Source organism: Phyllostomus hastatus, unplaced genomic scaffold (genome assembly GCF_019186645.2).
Source record: "Phyllostomus hastatus isolate PE091 unplaced genomic scaffold, TTU_PhHast_1.1 phas_scaffold_255, whole genome shotgun sequence".
Classification (NCBI taxonomy): domain Eukaryota; kingdom Metazoa; phylum Chordata; class Mammalia; order Chiroptera; family Phyllostomidae; genus Phyllostomus; species Phyllostomus hastatus.
This window is the reverse complement of record NW_025334019.1, coordinates 795,427-812,413: the sequence shown is the minus strand read 5'-3', so window position 1 is coordinate 812,413 and position 16,987 is coordinate 795,427. Positions and strand designations below refer to the sequence as shown.

Below are 16,987 nucleotides of genomic sequence, written 5' to 3'. Positions count from 1 at the left end.
ACTCACCTCCTCACACAACCACATCAAAATGACAACTAAACTATAGAACAACCATCACTCAGAACCATCAGAAATCAAGCTGAATGGAAGTGTGACATCTATAGAATTAAAGAAACCAAATCCATCCAGGCTGGTAGGAAGGGTGGAGATGCAGAATGGGCTGGTCCCACATCCACGTGTGGTGGATAAAAATTCGGGAGGGATATCTCAGGAGTGAGGAGTTCCAGCCCCATGCCAGTTTTCCTCAGCCCAGGGTTCCAGTGCCAGGAAGATAAGCCCCCATAATGTCTGCCTAAAAATTAGTAGGGTTTTAGTCAGTGAAAAAAACTAGAGTATTCCCAAGCAGTTTCTCTTAAAGGGTCAACACATAGACTTACTCAGACTCACTCAGTCTGAGCTCCAGCACTTGGTAGCAGCTTGAAAGGCATACAGGGAGTAACTAAAGTGTCTGGCATTAGGGTGAGAGCTGGAGGACAGCTTTATCCCAGACAAACAGGTGGGCAGAGGCCATTCTTCCTTTTCTGAGTCCTCCCACAACAGAGCCACAGAGCAAGCAGACAGGCGCCATACCTGAAACTCCATCAACCTGGCTCACATGTTTTGCTCTGCCTGGGTGAATCCTTGAGGCTCCACCTCACCCAACTTACAGGCCCAACCAAGCTGTTAACAGTGGCTTTTCCATATGAATGGCTGGTCTTGGCTTAGGCTTCACATTTTCCTAAATCCTATCAAACTAGCAACAGCCTGCCTCAGTGAACTACAGTCCCCATACCTCTTGTTAAGCAGCACCAGGCCTGGCACTAGCAGTAGCCAGGTTTGAATCAAAGTTTGGCTTCACCTGGGAATCTCTGGGCCCAGTGAAAGTAGCAGCCATCTCAGATTGCTTTGTTGCTCATGCTGGGTAGCCTCAGGAAGAACACAGATAGTGGCCAACCTTGGCCTGCACCACCTTGGAAACCGCAGAGCCAGTGCACCTAGTGGACAGCCACAGATCACATCAGAGCAACACCACCCTGCCCCATGCACAGCTGATCCTCCACAAAGGGTGGAGGCTGGTGGTCAGTGGTGACAGCCAGTCCTTGCAGCTGACTGGCCTGGGTAAATCCCTCCCATTGACATGCCAACAGCAATCAAGGCTCAACTATAAGAGTAGAGTGTACTTAGCCTACATGGAAGGCACACCTTGAGTACCCATCTGGGGTGATAAGGGAGGCTGTGCCACTGGACCCTACAGGACACCTACTGCACTAGGCCACTCTACCACACTTGGGAAAAAGAGAATCTCTACCTAAACCTAGAAACAAACACAGGGAGGCTGCCAAAATGAGAAGACAAAGAAAGATGGCCTAAATGAAAGGACTGATCAAAACTCCAGAAAAGGAGCTAAACAAAATGGAGATAAGCAATCTATCAGATGTAGAGTTCAAAACACTGGTTAAAAGGATACTCAAGGAACTTAGTGAGGACCTCAACAGCATAAAAAAGATCCAGGCAGAAATGAAGGATACACTAATGGAAATAAAGAACAATTTACAGGGAAACATCAGTAGAGTGGATGTAGCTGAGAATCAAATCAATGATATGGCACAAAAGGAAACAAAAAACACCAATCAGAACAAAAACAAGAAAAAAAGAATTAAAAAATTAGAATAGTATAAGCAGCTTATGGGACAACTGCAACTGTATCAACTTTTGCATCATAGGGGTGCCTGAAGAAGAGGAGAAAGAGCAATAAATTGGAAATCTATTTGAAAATATAATGAAAGAAAAATTCCTTAATTTGGTAAAGGAAATAGACGTGCAAGTCCAGGAAGCAGAGAGTCCCAAACAAGATGGATGCAAAGAGGCCCATTCCAAGACACATCATAATTAAAATGCCAGAGGTTAAAGATAAAGAGAGAATCTTAAAAGCAGCAAGAGAAAAGAAGTTAGTTACTTTCAGGGGAGTTCCCGTAAGACTGTCAGCTGATTTCTCAAAATAAACTTTGCAGGCTAGAAGGGATTGGCAAGAAATATTCAAAGTCATGAAAAGCTGGGACCTACAGCCAAGATTGCTCTACCCAGCAAGGCTATTGTCTAGAATTTAGAGGCAGATAAGGAGCTTCCCAGGTGAGAGAAAACTAAAGGAGTTCATCATCATCAAACCATTATTATATGAAATGTTAAAAGGAGTTATTTAAGAAAAAGAAGAAGATCAAGTCTAGGAACAATAAAATGGCACATACCTATCAACAACTGAATCTAAGAAACAAACTAAGCAAACAAGAAGAACAGAGACAGAGTCATGGATAAGGAGAGCATTTTGATGGTTGCTAGATGGGAGGGGAGTTGGGGGGAATTGCAAAGAATTGAAGCGATTAAGAAGTACAAATAGGTATTTGCAGAATGGCCATGGGGATGTAAAGTACACTATAGGAAATAGAATAGCTGAAGAAATTGCCCTGGCTGGTGTGACTCAGTGGACTGAGTGCTGGCCTGTGAACCAAAGGGTCACCAGTTCAATTCCCAGTCAGGGCACATGCCTGGGCTGTGGGCCACGTCCCCAGTAGGGGGTGCATGAAAGGCAACCACACACTGATGTTTCTCTACCTCTCTTTCTTTTTTCCTTCCCTTCTCTAAAAACAAATAAATAAAATATTTTTTTAAAAGAACTAATATACATGACCCATGGGCATGAACAATGGTTTGGGGATTGCCTGAGGGAGTGGGATTTCTGGGGGGAGGGAGCAAAGGGAGAAAAATTGGGACAACTATAACAGCATAATCAATGAAATATAATTTAAAAAAAAGAACAAAGTAGTGATACATAGTACAATGTGGATGAATCTTGAAAACACGCTGAGTGAAATAAACCAGACACAATGGACAAATATTATATTATTCTATTTATAGAAATTATGCATAAAAGGTAAATCCATAGAGACAGAAAGTAGATTAGTGGTTACCAGGAACTAGGGAGAAAAAGGAATGGGGAGTGAACTCTTCAGGGTGAAGTGTTTCCTTTAAAGGTGGTAAAAAATTTCTGGAATTAGATAGTGATAGATTGTGGATGTACTGGAAGCCACTGAATTATACACTTAAAGATTTTATTTATTTTTAGAGAGAGGAGAAGAAAGGGAGAAAAAGAGGGAGAGGAACATCAATGTGTGAAAGATACATCGATTGGTTGCCTCTCATGTACCCCCCACTGGGGACCTGGCCTGCAACCTAGGCATGTACCCTGATTGCAAATCAACTGGCAACCCTTTGGTTCACAGGCTGGTGCTCAATCCACTGAGCCATACCAGCCAGGGTGAATTATGTACTTTAAAATACTTTATTTATTTATTTTCAGATAGAGGGGAAGGGAAGGAGAAAGAAGGAAAGAAACATCAATGTGTGGTTGCCTCTCACGCACCCCCTACTAGGGACTTGGCCTGCAACCCAGGCATGTGCCCTGATTGGGAATTGAACCAGCAACCCTTTGGTTTGCAGGCTGGTGTTCAATCCACTGAGCCACACCAGCCAGGGAAAATTATATACTTTAAATGGTTAAAATGGTTTATTTATGTCATGTAAATTTTACCTAAATAAAATAAGGGAATAAAAGAGATCACAGAACTATATTGAACAAAGGAAATATTCTCTAGGGGTTTTATTTAGCTTAAGCATTGTAATCAATGATACAATATTAAAATGTTTTCTCTTAAAATACATAAAGCAGTTTTATTTTTTCTTTAGAATTTAAGTGATCTACTAAGAAGTTTAAAAGCTTCTCAAAATATTGATATTTTAAATATTTTTCTCTGTGTACAGATACATACACTGTCTTTGTCTTTTTGTTTTAGACAACTGAAACCATATATACATACTCTTTCATAAGATTTTACACATATTTAATTCATTCACTGAAAAAGAATTTATTAAGCAGCAATTATAGGCTAGGTACTGTTAACACCAGGAATACAGTGAGGAGCAAGATAAACAAGGTTTCTGTCCTCAGTGTGCTTGGAAAATGCATGACAAAGACATATGCATAAATAAAAGATATATTTTCAGAAGTGTTATTGGAGTTCTGTCAGGTTCTTCTTTACTCACTTCCCACAAAAACATGTCACTTGAAATTTCTGGGCATGAAGGCAAATATATGTTTCTATGCGGTGAGATTGGTTTTTATTCCCCAGAAATTTTCCCATGAGGATTTATCTCCAAAAAGCTGTAAGTGTAAGAGAAAGACTACATTTTGTAAGTAGTTTTATGTGCTTCCCTCTGCAGATGATGGAGGTGGGAGAACCAGAAGCTTGTTACCAAGCTATATGAATGCAGCAACAATTTGTGTAGGATTTAGGCTAGGTCAGTGTTCCTTCTGATGATAGGGCTAAACTCTCAAAAGCCTTTCAGTGGGTGCCAAGGGAAAAAGTGGATGAGAAGCTGTTAGCTGCATTCATCCTGAAGGCTCCACCATGGTGTGAATACATGTGTGCAAATGGAGATTACTATGCATTTCCCAAAGACTTCTAGGTGGAATTTATCCAATAATACTAATGTTCACAAGGCACACAGAAACATATTTAGCTCCCACATTTTAACTGCATGTACAAATGTATATTTGCATTTACAGTTTAGTAAACACACTTAAAACTTTGGCTCATGGCAAGTAAAGGCACTGTTTAGAGCAAAGACTTTTCAATTAAAAACTTGATGTGGTAAGTTCCAGCCAAGATGGAGGCATAGGTAGAAACTCTTTGCTTCCTTGCACAACCAAAAGGAGGATAACAACCAATCTAAAATCAGTAAACAGCCAAAAGTGCCAGAAAATCAAACTGTATAGAACTCCAACAACCAAGGATTTAAAGAAATACTCAACCAGAACAACTAGACTGGTGTGCTGAGACAAAGAATTAAGGCCCAAATGAAAGAACAGAGCAAAACTTCAGAAAGACAGCTAAGCAATGAGGAGATAGCCAACCTGTCTGATAGAGAATTTAAAGACCTGGTAATCAAAATGTTCACAGAACTGATTGAGCTTGGTTGAAAGATGAAAAAACAAATGAAAGATACCCAAAATGAAATAAAGCAAAATATTCAGTAAATCAACAGTGACTGGAAGGAAACCAGGACTCAAAGCAATGATTTGGAACAAAAGAAAGAAATAAACATCCAGGTGGAACAGAATGAAGAAACAAGAATTCAAAAACATGAAGAGAGACTTAGGAACCTCTGGGACAACATGAAATGTTCCAATATCTGAATTATAGGGGTGCCAGAAGGAGAAGGACAACAGCAAAAAATAAAAAACTTATTTGAACAAATAATGAAGGAATACTTCCAGAATCTGGTGAAGGAAATAGACTTCTAGGAAGTCCAGGAAACCCAGAGAGTCCGAAAGAAGTTGAACTGAAAGAAGAACACACCAACGCACATCATCATTAAGTTACCCAAGATTAAAGACAAAGAGAGAGTCTTAAAAGCAGCAAGAGGAAAGGACAGAGTTACTTACAATGGAGTGTCCATAAGACTATCAGCTGATTTCTCAAAAGAAACCTTGCAGGCAAGAAGAGGCTGGAAAGAAGTATTTGAAGTCATGAAAGGCAAGGACCTACATCCAAGATGACTCTATCCAGCAAAGCTATCATTGAGAATGGAAGGGCAGATAAAGTGCTTCCCAGATAAGGTCAAGTTAAAGAAGTTCATCATCACCAAGCCCTTATTAATATGAAAAGTTAAAGGGACTTATCTAAGAAAAAGAAGATAAAAATATGAACAATAAAATGACAACAAACTCAAAACTATCAACAAATGAACCTAAAATAAAAGAAAAACAATGAAAACAAAAACTAAGCCAACAACTAGAACAGGAACAGAATCAGAGAAATGGACATCACATGGTTTTCAGTGGGGAGTGGGAAGGGAGGAATGGGGGGGAAAGGTACAGGGAAGAAGAAGCATAATTGGTAGGCATAAAATAGACAGGGAGAGATCAAAAATGGCATAATAGGAAACAGAGAACTCAAAGAACTTATATGTACAACTCATGGGCATGAACTAAGGGGGGATGTTGGAGGGTTGGGAGGTACAAGGTGGAGGGGGGATTAAGGGGAAAATTGGGAAAACTAATAGCAAAATCAGTAAAATAGAATTAAAAAATAAGTTACTAATACAGACAAAAAACTCAATGTGGTGCTATCGTTAAAATACCTTGCAAGTAGCAAAAACCACTTAAACCACTTAATATCTGCCCAAATGTATGTTAGTGGGCAAAAGTGCTTATGATTGACTACTGAAGCCATCACAGCTATTAGCAAAAGAATAACATAAGTAACTAACCTGGATTTTCCATTGACATGAAGACAGTTTCTCCTGAGAATGGGAATAGAGTCAGTGTGTCTCCATAGACCATTTTGTGTTTGAAGGTATATCCAGAAAAGAAGACAGAAAGGAAGTCAGTCTGTGCTCCAACACTTAGAATGTACCAGTATGCCACCTCATGTAAACAGACTGACAGCTGCAAACTATCAAAAACATAGCCATTGATGCCTGCAAAACAAATGGAGAACAAGAAGTTTTAGCAATATCAGGATTTATTATTTTGGACTGTCATAATAGGATTAAAATGATTATATTATGTCTGAGAACAAAGAGCACTATATCATCCAGAAAAATAGATTGTTAATATTTGATCAGCTAGGTCCCAATACTAAGGTGAGGAGAGTCTTTACCATCATGGTAAAGATGGATTTGGATGCTATATGATGGGAAGGAGCAGGGCATTTGTATGGTCTCAAAGTGTCTCCCTACAAACTGCTTCTTAGTTGCAAGGGGGGAAGTAGTAACTACACAGAGGAAAAAAAACAGGAAAAACAAAACAAAACAAAACAAACCTCCATCAAGTGGTAATGTGGTAAGTATATGTTCAACTATAAAAGAAACTGTCAAACTGCCTTCCAGAATGTATCATTCATTACACATCTCCACCAGCAATGTATGAGGGTTCCTATTTCTCTGCACTCTTGCTAGCATATTTAATATTGCCTGTTTGTTTTATTTTAGCTATTAAAATAGGAGTGTAGACATATCTCATTGTGTTTTTCTTGAATTTATTGGGGTGACACTGGTTAATAAGATCATATAGGTTTCAAGTGTAGATTTCTATGATGCATACTCTGTATATTGCATTGTGTGCCCACCACCCAAAGTCAAATCTTATTCTGTCACCATATATTTGGTCCCCTTTATCCTTCACAACCCTCCAACCCTCTTCCTTCTGGTAACCACCATACTTTTGTCTTTGTCTATGAATTTCACTTTTGTATTAGCTTTTTTCTGAGTGACTTATTTCTTTTAGTATAATATCCTCAAGGTCCATCCATGTTGCTGCAAATGGCAGTATTTTATCTTTTCTTATGATTGAGTAGTATTCCATAGAATGTATGCACCACATATTCTTTATCCAATCCCAATCCTTTAATGAAAGACACTTTGGTTGTCTGCATCTCTTGGCTACCATGAATAATGCTGCAGTGAATATAAGGGTGCATATATCTTTGCAAATAAATATTTTTGAGTTTTTTGGGTAAATACCCACAAGAGGGATTGCTAGGTCAGTATGGTAACTCTATTCTTAATTTTTTGAGGAACATTCAAACTGTTTTCCATAGGGGCTATGCCAGTTTACATTTCCACTAGTATTGAATGAGGGTTCCCTTTTCTCCACAACCTCTCCAATACTTGTTATTACTTGTCTTGTTGATAACAGTCATTTTAACAGATGTGAGGTGGAATCTCATTGTAGTTTTGAATTGCATTTTCCTAGTAGCTAGTTGAGCATCTTTTCATATATCTGTTGGGCATTTGTATGTCTTTATGGGAGAAGTGCTTTTCAGGTCCTCTGCTCATTTTTAAATTGGATTGTTTGGTGTTGAGTTCAATGAGTTATTTATATATTTTGGATATTAACCCCTTGTTGGAACTGTTGTCTGCAAATATCATCTCCCATTTGATTGCTTGCCTTTTGATTTTGTTGGTGGTTTCTTTTGCTGTGCAGAAGCTTTTTAGTTTGACATAATCCCATTTATTTATTTTTGCCTTTACTTCCTTTGCCTTTGGGGTCAAATTCATAAAATTTTCTCTAAGATGAAGGTTCATAAGATTAGTGCCTATGTTTTCTTCTATGTAATTTATTGTTTCAGATCTTATATTTAGGTCTTTGATCCATTTTGAATTAATTTTTATGCATGGGGACCAATTATGATGATGGTGGTTTTAATATGCATTTCTTTAATGGCTAATGATGAGTTTTTTCATGTAACACTTTGTCTGCCATATATCTTCTTTGATGATGTGTCTGTTCAAATCTTTTGCCCATTTTTACGAGTTTGTTTGTATTCTTACTGTTGAGACTCACAGTTCAGACTTGTGATGTGCAAATATTTTCTACCAATCTGTGGCTGGTCTTTTCATTCTCTTTAACAGTATAAGAGCAAAAGTTTAAAATTTTGTTAGTTTATTTTATTCATTAGATTCCACTTATAGATGAGATCATATGGTATTTGTTTTTCACCAACTGGATTATTTCATTTAGCATCATATTCTCCAGTTTCATCCGTGCTGTCACAAAAGGTAGGAATTCCTTCTTTCTGCTGTGTAGTATTCCATTGTGCAAATGTACCATAGTTTTTTGATCCACTCATTTACTGATGGGCACTTAGACTGTTTGCAGCACTTAGCTATTGTAAATAGTGCTGCTAAGAATATAGGGGTGCATAAGTTCTTTTGAACTGGTGATTCAGGATTCTTAGGGTATATTTCCAGCAGCAAAATCACTGGGTCAAAAGACAGTTCCATTTTTAGTTTTTTAAGGAAATTCCATACTGTTTTCCACAGTGGCTGCACCAGTCTGCACTCCCACCAACAATTCACTAGGGTTCTCTTTCCTCCACAGCCTCATCAGCACTTGTTGTTTGTTGGTTTACTAATGATGGCCATTCTGATAGGTGTGAGTTGATATCTCAATATGGTTTTAATTTGCATCTCTCTGACCACTAGTGATGTTGAGCATCTTTTCATGTGTCGATAGGCCATCTGTATGTCCTTCTTGGAGAAGTGTCTGTTCAGGTCCTTTGCTCATTTTTTAATTGGATTTTTTGTTTTCCTGGTGTTGAGTCAGATGAGTTCTTTATATATTCTGGAGATCAAAGCCTTGTCAAATGTATTGTTGACAAATATATTTTCCCATATGGTCAGTTCCCTTTTCATTTTGATGATGGTTTCTTTAGCCATACTGAAGCTTTTTTTACAAAAAAAGATTTTATTTATTTTTAGAGAGGGGAAGGGAAGGAGAAATAGAGGGAGAGACACATCAATGTGTGGTTGCCTCTCACTCACCTCATACTAGGGACCTGGCCCACAACCCCGGCATGTACCCTGACTGGGAACCAAACTGGTGACCCTTTGTTTCACAGGCTGGTGCTCAATCAACTGAGCCACACCAGCCAGGGCTGAAGCTTTTTAAATTGATGTTGTCCTCTTTGTTTATTTTTCCATCATTTCCCTTGACCTAGGAGATACATTGGCAAAAATATTGCTACATGGTATATCTCAAATTTTCCTGCCTATGTTTTCCTCTAGGACTTTTACGGTGTCATGACTTACTTAAATCTTTTGTCTATTTTGAGTTTATTTTGGTCAATGGTGTACGTTGGTGATCTAGTTTCTTTCTTTCTTTCTTTCTTTTGGTTTTTTTTTTTTTTGCATGTACCAGTCCAGTTCTCCCAACATCATTTGTTGAAGAGACTATTTTTACTCAATCATATGCTTATGCCTCCTTTGTCAAATATTATTTGACTATAGAGACATGGGTTTATTTCTGGGCTCTCTACTCTGTTTTGTTAAAGATGTTTAACTAAGTCCAGTGGGATACAGAGGGTGACATGTGCTTATTCCATTTTAACCAGAACCAGAACTCTGAAAAGCACATATTTTTAATTTAATGCTTTCAATCAGATTGTTTTCTACTAACATTATATGGGAATACCCTTTCACTGACAAGCCCACTAGTAATAACTGTCTTATGATTTTGGCAATCTGTTAGGTATAAAGTGCTATCACATTGGTATTCTATTTTGTATTTCCCTGTGAGATTGAAAATTTTTATCATATTTTTTACCATTCCTATCTGTGTGTTTATATAGACACATACACATATGTATGTATGCTATAGGCTGAATTGTGCTCCTACCCAAATTCATATATTGAAGTTCTAACTCATAGTGGCTCATGTGGCTGCATTTAGAGATAGGTCTTTAAACAGGTAATTCATTAAAATGAGATGATTAGGGTGGGCTCTAAGTCTATATGACTGATGTTCTTATATGAAGAGGAAATTTGTACATAGACATGTGCATACACAAAGGAAAAGACCATGTGAGGACCCAGGGAGAAGACAGCCATCTACAGGCCAAGGAAAGAAACCGCAGAACACACCAATCCTGAGGACACCTTGATCTCTCAGACTTCTAGCTTCCAGAATTGTGAGGAAATAAATTTCTGTTGTTGAAGCCATCCAGTCTGTGGTGGCAGTCTTTGTTATGGCAGGCCTAGCAGAGTAATACAACATATATATGTGCTTACATAGGATTATATAATGATGGAGAAAATGTTTTAACACAGGCTAACTAAACCCAGAATGGTTAGTAGAAAGGTGCAATACGGAAAGAGATGGAAAGATAAAAAGAAGGGGGCAATCAAGTGATTATAAAAAGGGTCACATTATACACCTTAAATATATAAATTTTTATTTGTCCATTATATATCAATAAAGCTGGAAAAAAAGATGTTGGCTTTTTTTAATGTACAATGTCGATGAATTTGACTGTTAAATTGCTATAGCTGACAATTGTTTTATATATGTAAAATTGTTTTCCTTTGTATTTCATGTGTAATTTACCAGTTGAGTGTATTTTATATTAAGTATGAATTATGCATGTTTGGGTAAATGAAAGCTGTGTCTTATTTGATTTATCCTTTAAATATAATATTCTCTGAATATTTGATGCTTTCTAAAAGAAAAAATATGGAGATCAAACCCTTGTCTGAGATATCATTTGCAAATATATTTTCCCATGCAGTTGGATCCCTTTTCACTTTGCTGATGTTTTGTTTTGCTGTGCAGAAGCTTTTTATTTTGACAAAGTCCAATTTGTTAGTCTTTCATTTACATCCCTTGCTGTAGGGGACATATCAGTGAAAATATTGGTGCATGGAATATCTGAGATTTTCCTGCCTATGTTCTCTCTCCTCTAGGACTTTTATGGTGTTGTGGCTTATTTAAGTCTTTTATATGGAGTTTATTTTTGTGTATGGTGTAAGTTGGTGGTTGAATTTCATTTTTTTTTGCATGTAGCTGTGCAGATTTCCCAACACCATTTGTTGAAGAGGCTATTTTTACTCCATTTTAGGCTTCTGCCTCTGCAAGCAGGAGCTCGTACCATTTGCAAAAGCATGAATGGAACTGGAGAGCATTATGCTAAGTGAAATAAACCAGGCAGTGAAAGACAAATACCATATGATCTCACCTATATGTGGAACCTAATCAACAAAACAAACAAGCAAGCAAAATATAACCAGAGACATTGAAATTAAGAACAAACTGACAGTAACCAGAGGGGAGGTGGAGAGGGATTATGGGGGAATATAGGGGAAGGGTTGTCAAAGAACATGTATAAAGGACCCATGGACAAAGCCAAAGTGGGTAGGATCAAGGGTGGGAGGCGGGGCTGGGTGTGTTGGGGGAGAGTGGTCGGGTGAAAGTATAGACAACTGTATTTGAACAACAATAAAAATGTGAAAAAAATAAAGTTAACTGGATATTAAAAGAGAAAAATATGTTTCATGAACATACATTTATATACAATTACAAATGTTCATATGTAACACTTTTTAAGCAACTGTGACTCCTGCATGGCATATAAATTACTCCATTATGTGGACATCAATTTGGTGGCTTCAATTTCCGTTTATCTATTACCCATTAGACTCAGGTGCTGCTTTACTTACTGTGCATGATGTTGGAAACTTGGAACTCTGAATCCTGGGGCTGCACCCCATCTGCATTGGGGAGGAAGCGCCGCATATTCTCTGTGAGATACCAGCTTCGATTCTCATCAAATACAGAAAACAGGATGACATTTCTCTTGTCTGACATCATCTGTTAATTACATGTATTGAAAGAAGGAAATACTACTACTATTATCAGTTAAGAATTTGCAGTCTATAACAGAAGTGATGGTATACATGGTATATACCTATAATCCTTTGGTTCCATTTCTCCATAGGGTCAATATTATGGCATATACCAGGGCCTGGGAATGGGAGTAAGTAGTACACTATGAGCAGTAAGTGTATGTCTAGAGCAAATGTGTCCTTAGGGCAAGAGGGTGACTGGACCCATTAAACTTCATTTATTTTGGACCCAAAACCAAATGCTGGTTGATTTTTTGGTACAGGCTGCAGCTTCATTTTTTCTATGTTCTTTATGGAGGGGTTTTACTCTTAAAGACTCAAGTGATTATTCGGTATCTTTCTTAAAAAGTTAGTCATGCCAAATAAGATTAATGCCTTCCCTAAATGTCTCTACCAACTGCCCTTCCACAATGCTACCAATCTATTAAAAAAATTAAAAATACAAAACAGAGACCAAATAACAAAGATGAATCATAAAATGTTAATTAACATGAATACCTTAAGTTTTCTATTTAAAAAATTTAAAGTATTTTTCAGAAGAGCAGTTTGTATATGAACCAAAGTTATGAGTTAATCATTTGCTAATTGAATCTTCTAAGATTTAATGTGTAAACTTCACTAATATGTATCAATTTATCAATTTTGTTTTGTGTAACATCATTACAGAAACCAAAATGCTGGGGAAGAGAGAATAAAGAATATAGAAGTACATTTTGGTCCTTTTCCAAAAATTAGTGGAAAAAGTATAATTAGGAATATATTTTCAAGATAAGTACTTGGCCAAATTTATGCCTCTCTGGGTTTGTGTGCCACATGTTTTTCCTGCATTAAAATTCATGTGCTTTAGTCTCTGAACCAATGAAATGTTTTCAGACTTATAGGAATCCTAGATATCATAAATGTCCAAATGGACATACTGTCAAGCCTTAGCAATATGGCAATAAGTTTTTGTGAAGAAGTAAGGTTTTCTTATTCAGAGAATTTAACTTCATGAGTTAAAGTAGCAGAAGTGGTCCAATTCTACTCATATTCTGAAATATTATGTATCTTCCCTTGTATTTTGCTCAACAAATATTCATTGAACTCTAGAGAAGTCTAGGCTGTGTTATAGACTCGTGTGTCATCTAAAAATAGGTGATGATTGAACATGTTAAAATGGGCAAGATCTATTACAGGGAGTGGAATATTGGACTGGGTATGAGTATTATAGAAATAATCTAGAGCCCAGGTCTCCTATGCATCCAGCAGGCAAGATTATTATACCAAACTCAAAATCAATTAACAGCTGTGAGAGACCCAACTCATTTCTTTTATTGGTCAATATTGCAGATGACTATATTTTCTGCATGCTACTGGGAGACATACACTGAGGGAGTAGGAAATATTATGTGGAAGTTCATATATATCATCATTCAATTTTTATCTTCTAATCCAGCACTTAGGGAGAGAACTCACCTGGTTTCCCCTTTGATCTACAGATTCTTTGTAGCAGATAAGGAGAGGGCCGATGAGTCCTGAAGCTAGATCTCTCTCTAGATTAATAGAACTCAAGTAATAGCGGGTCAGGCACCGAGGATCTGATTTAGTTGGCCCATCTTCTACAGTCACTGTCCATTTATATTTGAATATCTTTCCTGGCAGAATTGGCATATCTTTCAGATGTTTCACACCTACCCACATCCAAACCACAAAATAGCTTGATTAGAGTATAACAAGCCACATATTAGTAATCATGTTGCTATTGCAAGAGCTCTACAAAACTATATGTACATATGACATTTCTCAATAAATGGAAACTAAGTTAGCACTTATTATAAATTTAAGATTTATGTACATATTTTACAATAAAAATGAGCCCAGGAAATTTTTGTTAGTATGTTAGTTTGAGTTGACAGGTCTCAACTCAAGTCTGAGCAGGTCTACCCACTATTACAAATATAGAGATATAATAGATAATAATTTATATATATATATATATTTTAAATACATAGCTGAAAATGTGTACAGAAGCAAAAAAAATCTCAAGTGCTAAAATAGAGATGTCAATGTCAGAGGGGAAGCTGCAGTTGGTAATCCAGTTGACCATGAAATTTTCAGGCCTGAATATATGCCGAAGGACTGTGCACTGAAGTTTTAACTCACATTTGGTATAAAAAGATGTGGTATATGACCCCTGTGAGAAATAGGAACAAGAATTGAGACCTGCTCTCAGGCTAATAGGTCCTCGGGATAAGAGGTACCTGATTTTAGTAATTAAAACTCACTTTAGGGTATATTTAAAATGTGAAGATCCAGTCTAAATAAAAATTTCTACTTTATATCTGTTCTAAGCCCTCCCACATTCCTTTTAGGTTAAGCCTGACTAATGGATAGGGTACTTATGGAAAAAATGATATGGTATTTCTGTATTTCTCAGCCTGTTCCCTTTCTTCTTCTACTAGTTGAGAGTGAGAGTGGACAGGTATTAGAGGAAAGGGTCAATAGACTTTTGCTTAATAGATCTTGCTGTTTGAGTATTCTCTCTTTTTATTTTTTTAAATTGTATTCTATTGATTATGCTATTACAATTGTCCCAATTTTCTCTCTTTGCCCTCCCTCCACTTAGCACTCCCTACTCCCTCAGGAAATCTCGACACCTTTGTTCATGTCCATGGGTCATGCATATAGGTTCTTTGGCTACTCCATTTCCTGTACTGTACTTTACATCCCCATGGCTATTCTGTAACTACAATTTGTACTTCTTAATCCCCTCACCTTTTCACCCATTCCACTATACCCCCTTCCCATCTGTGAACCCAAAAATTTTTTTAAAGGAAAAGAACATCTTAAAGTATTCCATTGGAATCAAGACTATTGAAACACCCATTGCTACAAGGTTCACTCTTAATCTCAATTGTCATCACTGTGGAGGCAAGTACCACCAGTTGAGCCATTAGAATTATGTCAGAGTTAGGAACCATCAAATAGTCACGCTTCTTCCATTCCTGGCAATGAATCCTGGTGGAATGACATTATGCCATCTGAGACAATGTTATGGCCATTAAAGTTGGTTTCCAAAAATGGAAACTCACAGATAACTTCCAAATCCTCATCTCTTGCCCCCACCTTTAAATATTTTTATGATATAATTTATTAATCAGGGTCCCACAGAAAGTATATACCTCTTTTGAACTGGATAATTTTAAGAGGTTTAATAAAGAGACTGTTTGTAGACACATTCTAATTAAAATGCCAAAGGTTAAAGACCAAGAGAGAATCTTAAAAGCAGCAAGAGAAAAGCAGTTAGTTATATACAAAAGATTTCCCATAAGACTGTCAGCTGATTTCTGAAAAGAATCCTTGCAGGCAAGAAGGGGCTGGAAAGAAGTATTTCAAGTCATGAAAGGCAAGGACCTACATCCAAGATTATCCTACCTAGCAAAGCTATTATTTGGAATGGGAGGGCAGATAAAGTGCTTCCCAGATAAGGTCAAGTTAAAGGAGTTCATCATCACCATGCCCTTATTATATGAAATGTTAAAGGGACTTATGTGAGAAAAAGAAGATAAAAAATATGAACAGTGAAATGACAACAAACTCACTGCTATCAACACGGAATAAAAAAAACAATAAAAACTAAGCAAACAACAAGAACAGGAACAGAATCACAGAATTGGAGATCCCATGGAGGGTTATCAGTGGGTAGAGGGGAGGGGTGAGAATGGAGGAAAAGGTACAGGGAATAAGAAGCATAATTTGTAGGTACAAAATAGACAGGAGGAAGTTAAGAACAGTATAGGAAATGGAGAAGCCAAAGAGCTTATATGTACAATCCATGAACATGAACTAAGGTGGGGGAAATGCTAGAGGGAGGTGGACGTAGGGTGGAGGGAGATAAAGGGGGGAAGAAAATTGGACAACTGTAATGGCATAATCAGTAAAATATACCTAAAAAAGAAATAAATACAATGCCTAAGAAGCTGGAAGACCTAAGGGATATGGTGAAGAGGTATACATTTCTTCTAATAAAAGAAAAGAAAATCTTTCTTCAGGAATACAAACACAAAAATTATGACATCAGCATGGCCCTAATATAAAGCAAACTAAAATGTAACATGGTTTTGAACTACCCATAGAAAATAAGGAAGGACAATACATATTACCTTAGTAGTAAACTCATTGGAACTTTAGACAAAAGAATAATCACAGCATATCACATAGTTCTGTATCAAATTCATAAACTTAGAATAAGAAACACATACTAAAATAATATAAATGCTGTTTTTTTAAAGATTTTATTTGCTTATTTTTAGAGAGGGAAGGGAGGGAGAGAGCGAGAGAAACATCAATGTGCGGTTGCTGGGGGCTGTGGCCTGTAACCCAGGCATGTGCTCTGACTGGGAATCGAATCTGCGATGCTTTGGTTCACAGCCCGTGCTCAATCTACTGAGCTATGCCAGCCAGGGCCATAAATGCTGTTTTTTTAATTGTTAAAGTTTAGAATAAATATATAGACAAAGGAGGGAGTTATTTACCAATACAGTACAAAAGTAAGTGAGTGTTATCAATTTTAGTTTAATAAAAGTAAAGGTATGGCTGGCAGCTGTTGCGAAATGGAATAATTAGAGTCAGGGAAAGGGCACTGTTGTTAATACCCTTAACTTACAAATTATAGAGCCAAGAGTTATTCAATCATGAAAATATAAAAGTGGGTGTTTAGTATATTTCTAAATGATGGCCATTAATGATGGCCATTTGAGGAACTAAAAACACTGACAAAAGTTGAAAG

At 37.2% G+C, this 16,987-nt stretch overlaps 1 protein-coding gene across 1 annotated transcript in view; it reads right to left on the bottom strand.

Moving 5' to 3' along the window:
* F8 (coagulation factor VIII) overlaps positions 1-16,987 on the bottom strand; it is a 191,239-nt gene that overhangs the window by 86,086 nt on the left and 88,166 nt on the right. Inside the window, exons 11-13 of the mRNA XM_045817369.1 lie at positions 13,675-13,889; positions 12,034-12,184; positions 6,307-6,516 (exon numbers count right to left, since the gene is read on the bottom strand). Coding sequence (XP_045673325.1) covers positions 6,307-6,516; positions 12,034-12,184; positions 13,675-13,889 — 576 coding nt within the window. The remainder of the gene's footprint in view (positions 1-6,306; positions 6,517-12,033; positions 12,185-13,674; positions 13,890-16,987) is intronic.